An 18,013-nucleotide genomic window follows, 5' to 3' on the forward strand; every position below is an offset into this window, starting at 1 on the left:
GCCAACCCTGGTGCTCAGCATCTCTCCTGCACACCCTCCAGAGCCCCCCATCCTGGTCACAGCCCAGCACTAGAACCTCTCTGAGAAGTACCTTTGCCAGAGGAGATGCCAGGTCTAGGGCCAGCCCTTCTTCCTGGCCCCTGTATCCCCTTACTCCATCCCCTCTGCCCCATGGCCACCATCTGCCATGGATGAGGGAGGGTCACCAGTGCTGGGGCAAAGCAGGGCCTGCTCCCAGGCTTTGATACCTACCCATCACAGAAGGGGAGGGGCTCCTTAAGGAGGTCCTTTCAGGGTCTTCCTCCTCCAAGGGCTGGCCTGGATGCCACTTCGGGCCCCAGTAAGGTACTGAGTGCTCATTCTGGTCAGGTGCTGGTGCCAAGGGTGGGTGATCATGAATGCCCTCACATGCTCAGCCCAGGCCTCCATCAAAGTTAGAGGGGTGCGGGGCGAAATCTGGATCTGTGATAAAAGGTCGCCTGCCATTTACTGAGCACTTATAATATGCCTGGCTGCACTGGTTGTGTCACGTGTTTGATCAGGTAGGCTTTATTATTATCCCCATTTTACAGATGAGGAAACAGAGGAGCTGAGTGGGAAAGATGAAGCTGATCCAGATTTGTACCCAGAGCCCCTCACTACCTCTCCTGACTAGGGTGACCGGACTCTGCCATCGAGGACCCATGCAGGCACTGTGGTCACAACTGATGACCAGAAGGGCGAGGACAGGGTGTCCCTGGGAGAGGCCCCCCTTCTGCTGAGGAAGCAGCTTTTCCAGTCAAACAATAGTGGCTGTTCCTGGCAGGCCACCAAGCTGGGCCAGGCCATGGGGGAGGGGGGAGAGAGAGGAGTAGAGCCTCCCTGGGAGCTTTTAGGCATTGCAGGGCCTCAGCCTGGAACATCTTGTTCTGGTACAGCTGGGGATACTGAGGCCTGAGGAGGTCAAGGGTCGCATGAACCTGTCAGAGCAAGCGATCCACATCCTACCTCCTACCCCTCACCCCTGTGGCTCCCTACCCCATCTGCACCTGCCATCAACGAGATGAGGGGTTCAGAGGACACTCCCCTCCCCCTGGCCCTCCAGGGGACTGGCCAGGATGTGGTGGCTTCAGTGTTCCACTGGGATCCACCATGCCGGAGAGTCCAGCGGGAAAGGTGCTGCCCCACTTTCATTCGCCTACAGTAGAGGCCCCCGAGCAGGCAGGAGGCCTGCTCAGGCCTGCTGGATCCCAATCAGACCTGAGGCCTGCTTTAACCTGTTTGGTTCAAAGCCTCGCATCTGAGGCCTGCAGACGCTCAGGCCAGACAAGGGCCCCTGGAGCGTGTTCCATCCTGCTAGGAGCCAGCCTAGGTGTGCTGGTGCCTGCTCAGCACTGGGGTTTTCGTAGACCTGAGGAGGCCAGCCCTAATGTTGAAATGAGCCCAAGTTGGCACTATCAAGCCTCAGATCTGGGGTGTCTGCCAGTGCTGGGGGGGTCTGCTTGGGCATGAAGCAAGTTTAGATGTGCTCAGGCCACGTAAGTTCTGCTAATGACTGCAGGCTTAAGTCTCTGCTGAGAGCTGAGTACCCAGTGAGCCCCAGATGCATAGCCCTGTTCCCCCAAAGTTTGAGTTTTGGTCAAGTGTTAGGCCTGGCCACCCTCAGCTCCCTACCCCACAGCATGCTGCTCAGAGGTGGCTGGAGCCCTCCCTTTTCTGAAAGTTGGGTGAGAGGAACAGATGTGGGGGCCACCAAGTCCAGGTTAGGTTTCACCTTGTCAGTCCACTAACAGGGTTCACAAAGCACGGAGGGGTACGTATCAACACCAGTCCTGGACAGCCCTTGCTGGGGGTCTTTTGTCTCCGCCACCCCAGCCAGCTCTGGTGGCCCTGCACCATGCTGAGCCATGAGAGGAAGGAGGGGGAAAGACGCCAGGACACTGTTGGCTGAGAACCACAGGGTCGCCTGGGCTGCACAGTGGACCCCACCCCTCCGTGTTCCACGGGTTTGGGGGCAGCGTTCTGTCCCAGCCCAGCCCCGGTTCGTCTTGTGGCCCTCCAAGGCTCAGTGAAATTAATCATAAGATGCGGGCCCAAGGACAGAAATGACCCCAAGCATCCGCTGGCTCCGGACCCCACCGCAGCGGGCGTCCAACGGAAAGGGCGGAGCCCGGAGAGGGGGCGAGGCACGGGCTGGGCCTAGAGGACTCGACGCGGGTGGGGTCAGAGGGTGATTCCCGAGCCACTGACGAGGGGGAGGAGGCAGCAGGGGCGGAGTTCGGCGGGCTGGAAGGAGAGGAGTGTGGCTCCGGCGTTAGAAGGAGGCGTGGCCACCCTGGATTGGCCGCCCGTCCCGAACGGCGTGGCCGTCAGGGAGCTGGCGTAGGTGGCGGCGTGGACTCGGCCGCCCACCGGCTCCTTTAAGCCCCCCGGCACCGCCCCCACCGACCCGCCCCCAGCACGGCCTGGGCCAGGTTGGCAGCGGGGTCGGCTCCGTGCGGGCAGCGATGGAGCTGCACATCCTAGAGCACCGGGTGCGGGTGCTGAGCCTCGCCCGCCCCGGTCTCTGGCTCTACACCCACCCGCTCATCAAGCTGCTCTTCCTGCCCCGCCGAAGCCGGTGCGAGCCCGGGTTCGGGGCACATATGGGGGTGGGCTCCACTGTCGCTTTGGGACGGGGTCGGGAGATTAGGACCGCCGCGGGGCCAGCGACAGCAGGCGGGGAGAGCCCTCTCTGCCACCCTCCCTCCCCCCGCCCCCGGCCGCCATCCGGCCTGGGCCTACGCTCCCTGGGACCGCCGCCTATCCGGCCCCGTGAGGCCCCCTCCCAGGGCCGGTTAAGGCGCAAACAGCCTGGGATGGTCAATGCTTAACTCCTAGTGGTGTCAGGTGGGGGCATTCCTTCCTGGCGACCGCGGGGAGCTTTTTACAGATGCCTCCCATCGGGTCAGAGGGGCTGGTCTTGGGGGCCCAAGGTCCGACGCTGCGGGACTGTCGCCGCGGGTGAGCCTCTCCTCCTTCCCGGAATGGAGGGGCAGGGGGCTCCTGCAGAGGTCGGGGAGGCGGAAAGGAGTCCGCAGTTCCGGAGATGGGGCACACACCCCACTGTCCTGGGGAGAAAACTGAGGCTTGAGGGGGCAGGGAGGTGCCCGGCGGGGGTCTACCCGCCCCCTCCGCCCCACCCAGGCTGAAGATGCCCCCGCCCCCCAACCAGGTGCAAGTTCTTCAGCCTGACGGAGACCCCCGAGGATTACACGCTCATGGTGGACGAGGAGGGCTTCAAAGGTGGGGGCTGGGCTGGGGAGGGGGAGTAGGGGAAGGAAACTGCGTTCTTTGCCAGATTCTCACCGAATGTTAGGATCCAAGGTCGCAAGAGCTGGGGCCTTGAAGGAGGATGGATCTGGGTTCGAATCCATTTCCACTATTCACTGGCTGTGTGCCCTTGAGCAAGTCACTTCCCCTCTCTGAGCTGTTTGTTTCCGCTTATGTAAAGTGGGTATAGTTACGGTTCTGATCTTATAGGGTCCCACGAGGGCTTTATAATGGGGCTGTGTGTGGAGGACACTTAGCAGCCGCAGGCCAGCAACAGGGCCTCAGTTACAGTTCTGGAGCAAGAATCGGGTTTCTGTGGCTGTTTCACCACCACCCCCATCTGCCTTTGGACTATTTCTCCTTGGACTTCTCTCCCTGGTGTGGGTCACCCCCTCCTGGACTGGTCTGGCGACTCCGGGAGTCTGAGGGTTGGGGAAGGAATGCAGGCAGCCAGCCCAGGGCAGGATCCTGGCCGGCCTCCTAGCTGTGCTTGGGCGATTAGCAGCCCGCCTGGTTGTGGCCCCTGCTCTGGACTGGACGCCAGCCTGGTCCCTCCCTGGTCCCTGGAGCTGACATCTGCCTTTTACTCCTGCCAGCTTGACCCATCCTGACAGGCCTGGAGCCTCAGGCCAGCCAACTGGGGCTTGGTCCATCCCGCATAGCACCACTTCAGACCTTAGTTTCCCTATTTGTGCAGCAGAAAAGTCTGGGTCTGCTCAGAGGGAAGGGCGTCCCCCAGCCAACGTGGTCTGCTGGCTCCCCCTGGTGGTGCCATGTGGTATAAGGCATCTGTGAACCCACAGGACACTGTCATCCCATTCTACAGAGGAGGAAACTAAGGCTCAGAGAAGTTAAATCATTTGCCCCAGATCAGCAAAAAGTAAATGGTGAGGCTGGGATTGGAACCCAGCTCTGTCTGGATTTGGAGCTCCGATCTTAACTGGGAAGTTACAATCCCTGACAGGCCAACACCTGAAGCACCTCTCAGTCCTTGCAGACATGCAGGTCTCAGGAGCAGAACTTGGGGGAGGAAGACAGCTCCAGTCTCCAGACCTGACCTGACCTTGGTAGAACTCTCCAAGGCTCAGACAGGGAAACTGAGGGCAGGGTCCAGCCCTGTAGGCCCTGACTGGGCATGTGCCCCCTGCCCCACAGAGCTGCCCCCATCTGAGTTCCTACAAGTGGCTGAGGCCACGTGGCTGGTGCTGAACGTGTCATCCCACAGTGGCGCAGCAGTGCAGGCTGCTGGGGTCACCAAGATCGCCCGCTCAGTAATTGCACCGCTGGCCGAGCACCACGTGTCGGTGCTGATGCTGTCCACCTACCAGACAGACTTCATCCTGGTGAGTTTCCTGCAGGTGCTGGTGCGGGGCAGGGTGGGCATGGGTGCCTGGGGACCCATGTGTTGTGCCATCTCCTGTGGCCCAGGTGCGAGAGCAGGACCTGTCCGTGGTGATCCACACGCTGGCCCAGGAGTTCGACATTTATCGAGAGGTGGGCGGGGAGCCTGTGCCCGTTGCCAGGGATGATTCCAGCAACGGCTTTCCCCGTGCCCAGCATGGTGAGGGCCGCCCTCTGACACCCAGGCCTGGGCAGGGGCTCCTCTTCCCACTGGGCCCCTTCCCTTGTGCAGGTGGGTCTGTGGGCTTAGGGAGACCAGCTGACACTGACCCCCTCATAAGATAGGGAGATGGGGCCAGGAAAACTCAGGCAGGTACCTGCATGTAGACCGTGACCCAGCACCCAGCCCAGGCCTCCTCTCTGGCTGGCCACCAGGGGGCGTCGCAGCCCACAGTCGCCCTTTCACCTGCCACCACCTTGTCCCTCCGGAGCAGGGCCCAGCCCCACGGTCCATCCCATCCAGAGCCCAGAGAACCGTTTCTGTGTCCTCACGCTGGACCCTGAGACGCTGCCAGCCATCGCCACCACCCTCATTGATGTCCTCTTCTATTCACACAGGTGGGCCTTGTTTGCGTTTGTCTCTTTGTCCTCATATCTTGTTCCCCGTGCTCTTTCCCACCACCTTCCGCCCATCCCTTGGTTCTGCGGATTCTGTGCCCTGTTCTGTATCTGGGGTTCCTGGCAGCCTGCGATGCACATGTATCGTGCACTGAGGTTCAGGCAAGGTCCTGATGCCGCAGCTGGAGCCCTCCCCTCTGGTGTGGGCAGAGCCACCCCTGAGCTGTGCCCTGGCAGGCCCTCCGGCCCTGGGTTCTGTGTCTTTGGCACAAGCAGGGTTCATCATCTTCCCCCATCCCCACCTACACCAGCAGGAGGTCAGGGTGCTTGGAAGGGGAGAAAGTGGCCCAGGGACAGGAGGGTCTGCCCAGGGCCAGTTGTGCCAGTCCCTTCCCAGGTGTGGAGGCCAACAGGGAGGTGGAGTGGACAGAGCACCTGAGCCTACTCTCCCTCCCCAGTCCCCCTAAGGAGGCAGCCTCCGGTGGTCCTGGATCCAGCTCCATCACCTTCTTTGCTTTCTCCCTCATTGAGGGCTACATCTCCATTGTCATGGATGCTGAAACGCAGAAAAAGTATGTGACCCCTGACCCTAGGTGGGCCACAGGCCCTAAGTCAGCCCCAGGGAGGGAGGGGGTAGAGCGGCAGACTCCGAGGTCACCAGGCTGACCTGCCCAGGGAGCTCATAGTGGGGCAAGGAGGGGACAGGGGTGCCCTGCCCACTGCCCACCTGCCTCCCCAGGTTCCCCAGTGACCTGCTGCTGACCAGCTCCTCAGGGGAGCTGTGGAGGATGGTGCGCATCGGCGGACAGCCCCTGGGCTTTGGTGAGGGCTGCACCTCATGTGTCGGGGGCTTGGGAAGGGCTGGGGGTGGGGGTGGGGATCAGGGCGATCCACATGGACCTCTCCTCAACCCTCAGATGAGTGTGGGATTGTGGCCCAGATCGCAGGTCCCCTGGCTGCGGCCGACATCTCCGCCTACTACATCAGTACCTTCAACTTTGACCATGCCCTGGTGAGCACTGCTGGCTGGGGCCAGGGCCCCTGGAGGGACGCTGAGGGGGTGGGGTGGCAGGAGGTGGCCCCAGCTGGCCCAGGAAGTTGGGCAGCCCTGACCCCTCCCTCTGTCCACCTGCCTGCAGGTTCCTGAGGATGGCATTGGCAGTGTCATCAAGGTCCTCCAGCATCGGCAGGAGGGTCTGGGCTCCTGAGGCCCTGAGGGGAACAGCAGCCTCCAGGCTCTCCCCTTGTCCTCAAGCTTCCAGAGACTTCTCAAAGCTTTTTACTCAAGCTCTGGGATGTTCCTGTCGGGGGACTCCTCCTTCCGCTCTGTGTATGTAAGCTGCGTGCAGACACTGGCTCTCACGTGGACACGCGTGTCTGCCCATCGCAGGGGAACACGGTGCTCAGGGCTTCCTCCAGGAAGCCCCTCAACCCATCACTCCCTGCGGGGCCTCGGCATTTGCACATTCCCTGCCTGAGGCCAGAGCCTTCCCCCTCTCAGCGCCCTGGGTGGGCCGGCTGCTCCCCAGAAGGCCTGATCTCCCTTCTGCCTCTGGCTCTGTTGCCTTTCCTGGCCAAGTGAATTCTGACAGTGCCTTCCCTTCCTGGGGCCTCCAAAAAAAGTATTTTTACATCTCTATCTCTCTTCTTTTTTAATCAACTTGTTAATAAAGAGCTTGTAGTGAGCAGGCCAGGCTGTGGTCCTTGGGGTTGTCCAGGCCTTGGCCATGCCTGCCCCACAGCTCCCCAGGGCCCCTCTGCCTGAGGTCCTGGACTCTCCCCGCTCTGCCGGCTCCGGGCCTCACCTCCCTCAGTTCTCACCTCAAGAGCGTAGATGAGCTATCGCTGTTCTCCAGACAAAGGACCTATGCGCTGGGAGGTGGAGTGACTTAGCCAGGGTCACGTGATTCCTGTCCAGGGCTGCCTGACTCTGAGGTCCAGGCTTTCTCTTCATTACTTGCTGCTTCTGAACAGCCCAGAAGGTTCAGAACAGGGAAGAGACTCCCAGACCCTCCTGTCTGGGGGTCCCCCAGCCTCCCTGGACCTTGGGTGTGGCTGGCCTGTTGCAGAATCCCCTCAAGGAGGGGAGCCCTAAAGCACCTCTCCTTCAGGCTGCTGCCTGCTTTCTTTTGGACCACGCCTGAATTCTTTCTGTCCCTCACGGGAGCAGTCAGTTCTTGCAACCAGGGCTCTCCTGGAGCAGGGGTGGGAGGGGGCCAGTCAGAGTGTACACCTGGGAGTCTGTACACTGGGCTTCCCCTGGCTGGGGGGACAGGACAGGGGCCTGGAGGCCACCTGGAGCCCCCTCTCCCCTCGATGGCTGCACGCTGGGGCCAGAGGCTCTGCACATCTGGGCCGGGGTTTCCTGTCACAGAGGGGCCACCTCCCTGCTCTGTGAGTTGGGATTCCGCTGTGGCCCGATGGGGCCCCACAGATGTGCTGGGGAGGTTATCAGGTACCCTCAGCCCAGACCCGCCCGCGCTCAGGAAGGGGAGAAGGGTGTGACTTCAGCGTACTCAGAGGTCGTGGTGGCTCCCCAGAAAAGCCAGAACGGGTCCAGACCTCTGGCAGTGCGCCCACCCTGCCCCTGGGAACCTGGGGGCTGAAGATCAGAGGAGCAGGGAGCGCAGCCCAGCCCGGTGAGTGGCGGTCGGGCGCCCTGGGCCAGCCCCTTCCCCTTGGCCTCCGTTTCCCCGAGTGCATTGAGACCTAGGAGGCAACTCCCTCAGGATCCTATACCCTTGGACCCTGGGAAGGGGGTGTTTGTTTGTAGTTTGTCTTTGGGTTGGGGAGGGTCCTGCTTCTCTCCCTGGAGGGGCCGCCCTGGGCCTTGGCTCGAGGGATGTCCTGGGCTGAGATGGGGATTTTAGAACCAGAATTCTTGGGGCTGCCTGACCTGTAGCTAGAGAGCTCCTGGCCGCACGTCCAGCTCTGGGGGTCTGTCCATCTGTCTGTCAGTTTGTGAGTCACTGCCTGATTTGGGTGTTTCTGTCATCCCAGTTTTCCAAGTGTGTGAGGTCTCACCTGATCCCCCCCACTGGGTCCTAACCTGGCAATGGTTAGATCTTGCGACTGCCCGTGGGATTGGGCTGGGTACGAGGCCACAGGCCTGCCCCGGTGGGCTGGTACAACTCAGGCCCAGGCCTAGAGGCCAGCATGTCCACCTGCGTCTCCACCACACGCATGCAATTGTGTGTGGAATTGTTAGCTCCCAGGGCATTAGGGTCCTTGGGGGTCACTGGGCCGGCTCGCGGCCTTCTTGGCAGGTTACAGATGGGGAGACCTGCTCAGGGAGTGCAGGAGACTGAGACCTCCCTGGGGTTGGGGCACAGGGCTTGGGGCACAGGGCTTGGGAAGTGCCTGGAGAACACAGCTTCTCTGGGAAGGGGATATGACCCTGGCCTTCTCGCACAGCTGATGCGCTGGGTGCTGTCTGACAGGTAGGTCTTGAGCTGTCCTGGGCCAGGGGAGGGGGACTTGCAGAACCACTTCCTTGTCCACCCAGGCTCCAGAGAATTCTAGGGAAAAGGGAGTCGGTCTGGTCAGCCCAGGCCTCGGGTTGGGTCATTCATAACTGAGGTTGGGGGCACTTGCTGGCTCACCTGGAGCCCCAGTCCACCTGTCTGCCTCAGCGCGGCCACTCCTGAGCATGAGGCCGAGGACCACGGAGCCTAAGCGCTTGTTCTCAGAAAGATGCAGCCCATGCCCGGGGAGGGCCCTGCCCGCAGTCCCTCAGCCCCTCAGCCCCACGTCCGGCATCTGCAGGGTGGGGGGCTGTTGGGTGGGTGGGGACGGGAGATGAGCAAACCTCAGGCGTGAAGAGTCCCAGGCTCATTTCTACCCTTTCTGATCTCCATGCTCATACAGAAGAAGTGACCTCTTCAGCCCTCCTTGAAGGCATTTGAGCAGAAATTCAGGGTTTAAGGTTTTCACCCCCACCCCAGCTGGGTAGGGCCGTGAGGTCCCACGCTCACCAAGTTGCTCCAGAGCGGGGTTATTTTCCTGCGTAGAGGGGAGGATAAGGCCACGCCCTCTCCATGTTCTACCTGGTCCCACCGGGTGGGACTGGTCCAAGCAGGAGGAAGGAGGGGCAGCTGTCTGCAGCTGACTGACTGTGAGCCCAGGGAAGCTGCTTCCCCATCCGTATGTGGGAGAGGGGAGCGGTGTGTTCCATTAATTCATGTACTCAACACACGCTCTCATTATCCCCCTTTTACACAGGGGAAACGAAGCACTTCACAGAGGGGTGAAGTGACTTAACCAAGGTCGCACAGCTGGGCATGGCAGAACCATTATTCACAAAGAAGGTCAATAGTGCCCCTAGGGGCCTGGGGAGGTTCCCTGGGGGAAGGGATATTTTAGCTGAACCCTGAGGGACCAGGAGGATTTTGCAAGATCCCTCTCAATCCCAGCTGTCTGCGTTGGTGACTGAGTGTCTACCGCTGGTGGCAATGGGTGCGTGGCAATGGGTGTGTCGGCGGGCACGTGAGGCGTAGCCCTGCCTCCTCCCTGACCCTGGGCTGGGCTGGGTGAGCCCGTTGGGCAGCAGGCCCCCGCCTTGTGTCTCACTTTCCCAGGCAGGCCCAGGTGCTGGGTTCCCGAGCCAGGGGTATCTTAAATGGGGGTGCCCAGAGCTCCCTTCCCAGGGGGTTGGTCACGGTGCCACATGGATGGGTGTGCTGCACTGGTGTGTGCATTCACAGTGTGCAGGCCTTCATGGGCATCTACAGGCAAGTCTGTTTTGGCCAGAAAGTGTGTGTATGTGTGTCTGTCTACACGTGTGTCTCAGTGTCCGTGTGTCTCAGTGTCCATGTGACCTTGTACTTATGGCTCCATGTCGGAGGTCTGGATGTCTGTGGCTGTGCATGCATCCAATTTCTTATAAACATCAGCTGTGTGCCTGGCTCCGTGTCTCCATGTGTCCTGTGTATGTGTGGCTGGTGTGTGCATCTATGCCTGTGTGTGAGCATTTGTGGCATGTATTTCTGTGTGTCTGTTTTTGTCTGTGGCTGGGGCAGTTTTTCTATGTCCATGTGTGCGTGCACACGTCTGCATCTTTTGTTTTCACATTCACACCTGTGCCCGTGTACACCCTCTTGTCCACTTTGCTTCTGGGGACCCACTTCCCTCAGGGCCCCCTGCTCTCCCTCTCCCTGATAGCAGAAGGCCCAGCTCCCTGCCGTCCCCTGGGGAGTGGTGGGCTGTGCTGCCCAGCCCCCCAAGCCCTACCTCTTCACCTCTGCCCTCCGCCCCTGGCCGCCTTCCCCCCAGCCTCTCCCGTCTCCCTCTTCCCTCTCTGCCCACTTCTCTGTCCCTCTTCTGTCTACAGCCCAAAGGGAGCCTAGCCCTGCTTTCTGTCCCCCTGTGCATATGCCCCTCAGCCTGAGCTCTCTGCAGTGACCCAGCCCCAGTGCCCTCTGCAGCCCAGCACCCCCCATTTCCCAGGGTCCTGAGTCAGCCCACGGTTGTCCTTGCCTGTGTGGCCACCCCAGACCTCCCGCTGGTCTCCCTGCTTGGGTCTCCCTCTCCTCTGGCTGCAGAAGCATATTTTCCCCAGCACTAGTGTGCTCCCTCCCTCCCCTGTCTCCAGCCTTCCGCAGCCCCCCTGCTCTGTCTTTGAGACCAGCACCCCCACCCCCACCCCACCCCTGGCCCCCCTCCCCCTCCAGTGTCTCACCTATACTTGCTCTCTCCTCACAGCAGGAGCCTCCACTCCAGGCAGCTTCCAGGCCCTGTCCTGAGCTGGCATACCCTGGCCTTTTAAATTTAGGTGTGCCTTTTCTAAGTTGACAAGAGCCCATGCACAGGGACTTCCCTGGTGGCGCAGTGGTTAAGAATCCTCCTGCCAGTGCAGGGGACACACGTTCGAGCCCTGGTGCGGGAAGATCCCACATGCTGTGGAGCAACTAAGCCCGTGTACCACAACTACTGAGCCTGTGCTCTAGAGCCCGTGAGCCATAACTACTGTGCCCATGTGCCGCAACTACTGAAGCCCGTGTGCCTAGAGCCCATGCTCTGCAACAAGAGAAGCCACTGCAACGAGAAGCCCACGCACCACAACGAAGAGTAGCCCCCCGGCTGCAACTAGAGAGAGCCCGTGTGCAGCAACGAAGACCCAACCAAAAATAAATGAATAAATACATTTATTAAAAAAAAAAAAAAAAAGCCCATGCACAGGTGCTCACTGGGCAATAACACAGAAGGGGCTGTGGGAAACCCTCTGACTCTCCAGCCCCTTTGGAGTCGACTTCCTGCTTCCCAGCCTCTTGGTTTTCCTGGAGTCGTGTTCTTAACTCTGCCTTAAATTTTTATTTAATTGAAGTGAAATTCACATAATATAAAGTTGACCATTTAAAAGTAAATAGTGGGACTTCCCTGGCAGTCCAGTGGTTAAAACTCTGCGCTCCCACTGCAGGGAGCACAGGGTTCGATTCCTGGTTGGGGCATGATCGCGCAGCACGGCCAAAAAAAAAAAAGTGAATAGCTACCTCAGTGGCATTTAGTACATTCACAGTGTTATGCAACCATCACCTCTTTCTAGTTCCCAACACATTTTCATCACCCCAAGAGGAAACCTTATACCCCTTAGCTGTCACTTCCCACTCCCCTCCCCCAACCCCTGGCAGTCACCAATCTGTCTTTATGGATTTCAGTATTCTGGACATTTCCTGTAAATGGAATCATCTAATATGTGACTTTTGGTGTCCAGCCTTCTCACTCAGCATGATGTTTTTTGAAGTGCATCCGGGTGGGAGTGTGTGTCAGTACTTCATTCTTTTTATGGCTGAATCGTATCCCATTGTATGGACATAACCACTTTTTTTATCCATTATCTGTTGATGGACATTTGGGTTGTTCCCACATTTTGTTAAACTCTGCCTTCTTGACTGTGGGGATGCCCCGCAGTTGTGTTTAATGCCACACACTGTCCCCCTTCTCTTCCTTACACACTTGTCTGTGGACAGGGTGACCTGGCACCAGCTGGTCACACCCCATCACCCATTGAATGGCCACCAGCTGGCCCTTGGACAGAGCAAGCTTTGATGGCCTTTTCTCCCCTTGGAGCTGCAGGAGGTTTGTTTTTTCATATCAAGATAAATGCTCAGAGTTTCCTTAGCGTGTCCCCAAGAACAAGAAGAGGAAGAAAGCAAGTCTTCCCAGCACCTGTCCCAGGTCACTTCCTCCAGACCAGTAATCGGCATCCCTGCAAGTGAGTCCTGCCTCTGTGTCCCAATTTGTAGACAGCCCCGTGAGGACCCTGGCTTGTTCCCCCATCTTCTTCCAGCTGCATTCTCTGTTGATCAAAGCTTCTGAGCTTTGTCTGCAGCTGGCACCCAGAGCAGGCGTAGCCCATCCTACTTCCTCCCTCCGTGCCCTCCACCCCTCCTGCCCCCAACCTCATGCTTGTGAGGACTAAGGACTCCCCATGGCAAGTGCCGGGAAACCGGCTCAACTAGCAGAAACGGGACTCTCATCACGTCCTGTGTAGTTGGGACCTGCCATGTGGTTGGCCCTGGCTTTCTGCAGGGACCAGGGACTCAGGGAAATCCCTTGGCCTTCCTGGCTGCACCAGCCACCCTCTTGCCCACTCGGCAGGACCCCACCCCCGCCTCGTGACGTCCCAGCGCAGGAACCCCAGCCACGTGAGGGAGGCGTGTCTCCTGGGTCTGCCGTTATTCCTGGGAAGGATTCTGATTGGACCTGCTCAGGACGCAGGTGCATTGCTAAACCCCGGGGTACCACGAAGACCAGGCTGGGTTGGACCCCTCCTGGGGCAAGAAAGGGGCAGCCTGGCAAATGGGTCTTCCAAGCCCCTCCATGTGCTGGATATCGGCCTGTGTGTTTATTCATCCTTCACGGTAACTTCACCCTCCTGTAGGTTAGCCTTGTCTTTCTTGCTGATTTATCCCTGGCACCTGGCCTGGTGCCCCCCCCACACTGTTACTTATTAAATACAGGTTGAATGAGGGACTGTAGGATTGTCTCCTCCAGTGAAGACCGGCCCCTTTCTACGAGACTGTCAGGTGCCGCTTATGTAGAATTTGTTCTGAAATGAATTCTTTAAAGGAAGCAGGAGAAATGCCTTGGCTTTTTCTTTTTCAGTTTGTTTCTCCAGGAAAGTGTTGAAATCTGCAGTGGCTAAAGAATAGGTTTTGAATTCGCTTTAGAAAAATCATCATAAAAGAAAAAGTGAGTGTCTTTAAAGTCGAGGCTTCCTGAAAAAAGAGATCACATGCTTTGGTGTATTGTGAGTGATATGATTCTGATGTCCTTGGGGAGAGGGCATGAGAAAGGCTCCAAGAGGGCCTGTTCCCACCTGGCAGCGAGGTGGGCTTGCAATTTCAGAGGCCTGGCTGCAGGTGTACTGGATATGGGATGGGGCTGCACTGGGGCCCTGAAGCCTGGGGCTTCTGCAGATGGCCATGCATCCATCCGTTCACTAATGATTTATTGGGCACCTACTATGTTCTGGGGCCTGTGCTGTGCTCTGGAGACAGGCACCCTCTTGGAATTTACAGTCTGGCTGGGGAAACAACTCCACAGTTGTAAGAGTTTACAATTCTGAAAAATGCTACGGAGATGGGTACGTGGTAATCTGGGGTGGGGTCAGGGAGCAGGAACCAGACTGGGGTAAAGGAAGGTCACTGGAAGAGGTGAAGCTTGGACTGAAATTTGTTGTCTGGTGGCAGTTCAGTAGGTGGAGTGTTCAGGCAGTGGGTACAGCATGTGCAAAGGCCCTGGGGTGAGAGCTCAGCTCCTCTGTGGGGCTGAGGAAGGTCAGAGAAAGTGGTGGGCTAGAGAGCTGTTGGGTGAGGCTGGGGAGGTGGGCAGGGCCTGGGGGACTGAGGTGATGACTTTGGCCTTATCCGAATGGCAACAGGAAGCCAGGCAGTGTTTTAAGCAAGAGGATGGGACCAAGCTGTGTTGTACAAGCCCCTCCAGAGGGGCTGCAATGGCAGCAAAACGGTTTTGTGGTGGCTTGGTTTTCCCCTCCCTCCTTGCCTTCCTCCCTCCCTGTTCGACTTCCAGCCACACCAGCTGTTCTCTAAACTGGTCCAGTGAGGTCCTATTTGCCCATCAGCTCATGCAGTTCTCTCAACGTGGAATTTGTAACATTTCTTTTCTGCCTTTCCGCCAATGAAACCAACGTTGTCTTTGCAAACCTGCAGAAATACTGACCTCCGTCGCCAAGTCCTCCCCAGGCAGCCACCCCCATGAGAGCCAACCTCCCCTCTCCCGGCTCTGGGAGCCGCTGGTTTTTGTTTCTGTTGAGCCTTTGCTCCCTCCCAGCTGTGTGACCTTCCGCCAAGTCCCCCACCTCTCAGGCCTCAGTTTCCCCACGTACTGGGCGGAGACCATGATTTCTGCCTCATTAGGAGGTTTTGAGGATTCAGAGATCTGGCCCACGTGAAAGGGCCAGAACTGGGCCCGGCACCCAGAAGAGCTGCAGAAATGGTCTCGAATGTCACCACTGGGCAGACAGCACGTTCCTGTGACATCAAGACATTTTTGGCAAGAATGTGATGTTTCGGGACTTCCGTGGTGGTGCAGTGGTTAAGAATCTGCCTGCCAATGCAGGGGACATGGGTTTGATCCCTGGCCCGGGGAAGATCCCACATGCCGTGGAGCAACTAAGCCCATGCCACAACTACTGAGCCTGAGATCTAGAGCCTGCAAGCCACAACTACTGAACCTACGTGCCACAACTACTGAAGCCCTCACGCCTAGATCCTGTGCTCCGCAACAAGAGAAGCCACCGCAATGAGAAGCCTGTGCACCGCAACGAAGAGTAGCCCCCGCTCACTGCAACTAGAGAAAGCCCGTGCACAGCAACAAAGACCCAACACAGCCAAAAATAAATTTATTTAAAAACAAAAAAGAATATGATGTTTCAAAATAGGCGTCGTATGTTGTCATTATGAGAAAAGTCAGAACTCCATTGGACTTCCTGATCCAGTTTAACGATTAGGTTTTCTTTTCTTTACAGAGCCATCTCAGTGTTTAGAGCTGCCATGGGACCCCTGGGGCGTTATAGGGTTGTGGGTTCTTTGTGGTCATCTCGCCTGTCCCCAAATCTTACGGAGGGGCCCCTGGGCTCAGAGAGGGTGGCCTGGGGGTGGGGGCCGTCTGCACCCTCAGCTCCTGGTTATCCCACCTCAGAGTAGACGAATCAGCCCCCACCTGCCTTCCTCTCGGCCTAGGGGTTTGCCGTGGCAGGGCCTGGTCTGGGGGCCGATGGCTGGCGTGAGGCTCCTGCACAGTAGCCAGTTCCCCCCCACCTCTGCCCTTCCCTGAATAGGTGTTCAGGCCCCTGGAAGGAGGACCAGTCAGTTACCCAACTGGGCGGAGCCACTGGGTGCAGGGGAGGGCATGGAGTCCCATCCCCATGGACATACCAGGTCCCAGAAGAACTGTGGCAGGTCTTGAGTCAAATGACCCCCCAGCTGACAGTGACCTCAGTGACCTCGTGGGGGCCCTGGAAGATCCTTGCTCACCCGGTGTTTATGTAACACGTGTTTCCCAACCACCCTCAAAGTCACCCTGTGACATAAGCAAATGCGCACCTTCATCTGCCCCAGTGGCAGGAGGGATAAGTGGTCATCGGATACTTGCTATGGGCCGGGCACTGGCGTGCACTCTTCACTGAATTACACTGACCATCCAGTAAGGCAGCATTTGCTCCTGCATTTTCAAAATTGAGATACAATTCACATACCATCAAATGCATTGAAGTGTATAATTCAGTGGTTTTCAGTATATTTACAAGACTGTGCAGTCATCTAGTTCAAAAACATTTTCATCCCCCCAAAAGAAACCCCGTACCCATAAGCTACTACTCCTGTTCCCCAGATGCCCCACTCCCTGGCAACCACTAATCTACTCTCTGTCTCTGTGGAGTCACCTATTCCGGACATTGCCTATAAACGGAATCTTATGTGGCCTTTCGTCAATTTTCTTTTGGCCGCGCCGTGTGGCACATGGGATCTTAGTTCACCGACCAGGGATCAAACCCACACCCCTTGCAGTAGAAGCGTGGAGTCTTAACCACTGGACTGCCAGGGAGTCTCTACGTGGCCTTTTGTGACTAACTTCTCTCACTGAGCATGATGATTTTGAAGTCCATCCACATTATAGCATGCATCCGTACCTCATTCCTTTCTGTGGCTGAATAATATTCTATTGTATGGATAGACCACATTTTAAAATCCATTTTCTGTTGATGGGCAGTGGGGTTGCTTCAACATTCAGGCTTTTGTGAATAAATGCCGCTGTGAACAATTGTGCACAAGTTCTTGTGTGATTATATGATTTCAGTTCTCTTGGGTGTATACTCAGGAGTGGAATTGTTTGTTGTATGACATTTCTATGTTCACCATTGGAGGAAGAGACATATTTTTTCCAAAGTGGCTGCACCCTTTTCCATTCCCACCAGCAGTGCACAAGGGATCCGACTCCTCCACGTTCTCTCCAACACTTCTTATTGTCTGTCTCTGATTATAGCTGCCCTGGTGGGGGTGAAGTGGCATCTCATAGTTTTGATGTGCATTTTCCGGATTCCTAATGATATTGATCATCTTTTCAGGTACTTCTTGGCCATTTGTGTCTGGTTTGGAGAAATGTCTGTTCAAATCACTTGCCCATTTAAAACCTGGGTTGTTTTGTCTCTTTAGTACTAAGTTGTGGCACTTCAGTCTACAGAGGGGAAACTGAGCCTCAGAAAGGGGGTGTGACTGGACCAGGAACACTGGGCCCACAAGCAGATGGAGACCAGAACCTGGGTTGATCTCTGCCCCCCACCCCGCCGGCCTCTGCATCCAGCCCAGTGACCCCCTGCTCCAGTGTTGGCCTGCCCCTCAGGCCATGCCGAATCCTGTCCTTGCGTTTAAAGATGGAGGGCTCCCCAGCCGGAGGGTGGGCCGGAAAGGCAAGGAAGCAGCCGTTCTGAGGAACCAAGCCGGGCCTCTCTTCCCCTCCGAATCACGCGGACCTGCCTGACGTGGCCCGGGAAGAGGGGACAGCCCGGACCCTGTGGTCGGGGAGCCTATTTATACCGGCAGGGCCGTGTTGCAAGCCCTTCCTGCTGGCGAGAGGGACGTCACCGGGCGCTGACCTCACCAGAAACGCTGACGCATCTTCCCCTCACGCTTTGCTCGGATGGGGAGCGGGGCCTCCTCACCTTGGGGGCACTCCCCGCCCTCCTGCACATCACGGCTCTGGGTTCCCCCTGCCAGTGTCCCACCCAGCTCCGGGTTCCCCCTGCCAGTGTCCCCGCTCCCTGCTGCCCTCCAACCATGCCCTCTTCTTGCAAGCTTTTAGGGGCTGAATTGTGTCCCTCAAATTCGTGTGTTGAGGTCACAACCCCCAGCACCACAGAATGTGACTGTCTTTGGAGATAGAGCCTTGAAAGAGGTAATCGAGGTCAAATGAGGCTATTGGGTGGGCCCCACTCCAACATGACTGGTGTCATTATAAGGAGAGATCAGGACAGACATACACAGAGGGGTGACCATGGGAAGAGACCATGAAAAGGCGGCTGTCTACAAGCCAAGGAGAGAGGCCTTAGGATGAAACCAACCCCGCCGGCACCTTGATCGCAGACTTCTAGCTCCAGGACTGTGAGAAAATACCTTTCTGTCATTTAAGCCCCCCAGTCTGTGGCATCTGGTTATGGCAGCCCAAGCAAACTAATATATAAGTTTAAAGCCTCGTGCTCAGAGCGAGGTCTTTCAGATGTGACAGCCCTAGTTTGAATGCCCCCCTC

The 18,013-nt window shown here is 57.6% G+C and overlaps 1 protein-coding gene across 8 annotated transcripts; it reads left to right on the plus strand.

Moving 5' to 3' along the window:
* The first annotated feature begins 113 nt into the window (after positions 1–113).
* CASTOR1 (cytosolic arginine sensor for mTORC1 subunit 1) lies at positions 114–11,622 on the plus strand. Of its 8 annotated transcripts, none has more exons than XM_049697750.1 (10): positions 114–2,599; positions 2,860–2,982; positions 3,194–3,264; positions 4,447–4,634; positions 4,720–4,852; positions 5,127–5,250; positions 5,709–5,822; positions 5,990–6,072; positions 6,168–6,262; positions 7,791–11,622. In XM_049697750.1, the coding sequence occupies exons 1-10, from the start codon at positions 2,487–2,489 to the stop codon at positions 7,854–7,856; spliced, it is 1,110 nt and encodes a 369-aa protein (XP_049553707.1). In that variant the 5' UTR covers positions 114–2,486; the 3' UTR covers positions 7,857–11,622. The 8 variants fall into 8 exon arrangements, with proteins under 8 accessions (XP_049553707.1, XP_049553710.1, XP_033268719.1 ...); XM_049697753.1 differs by having other exon boundaries at positions 6,191–6,262; XM_033412828.2 differs by lacking the exon at positions 7,791–11,622 and adding an exon at positions 6,390–6,936.
* The last annotated feature ends 6,391 nt before the right edge of the window (positions 11,623–18,013 follow it).

This window comes from Orcinus orca, chromosome 15 (genome assembly GCF_937001465.1).
Source record: "Orcinus orca chromosome 15, mOrcOrc1.1, whole genome shotgun sequence".
In the NCBI taxonomy this organism is placed as follows: Eukaryota; Metazoa; Chordata; class Mammalia; order Artiodactyla; family Delphinidae; genus Orcinus; species Orcinus orca.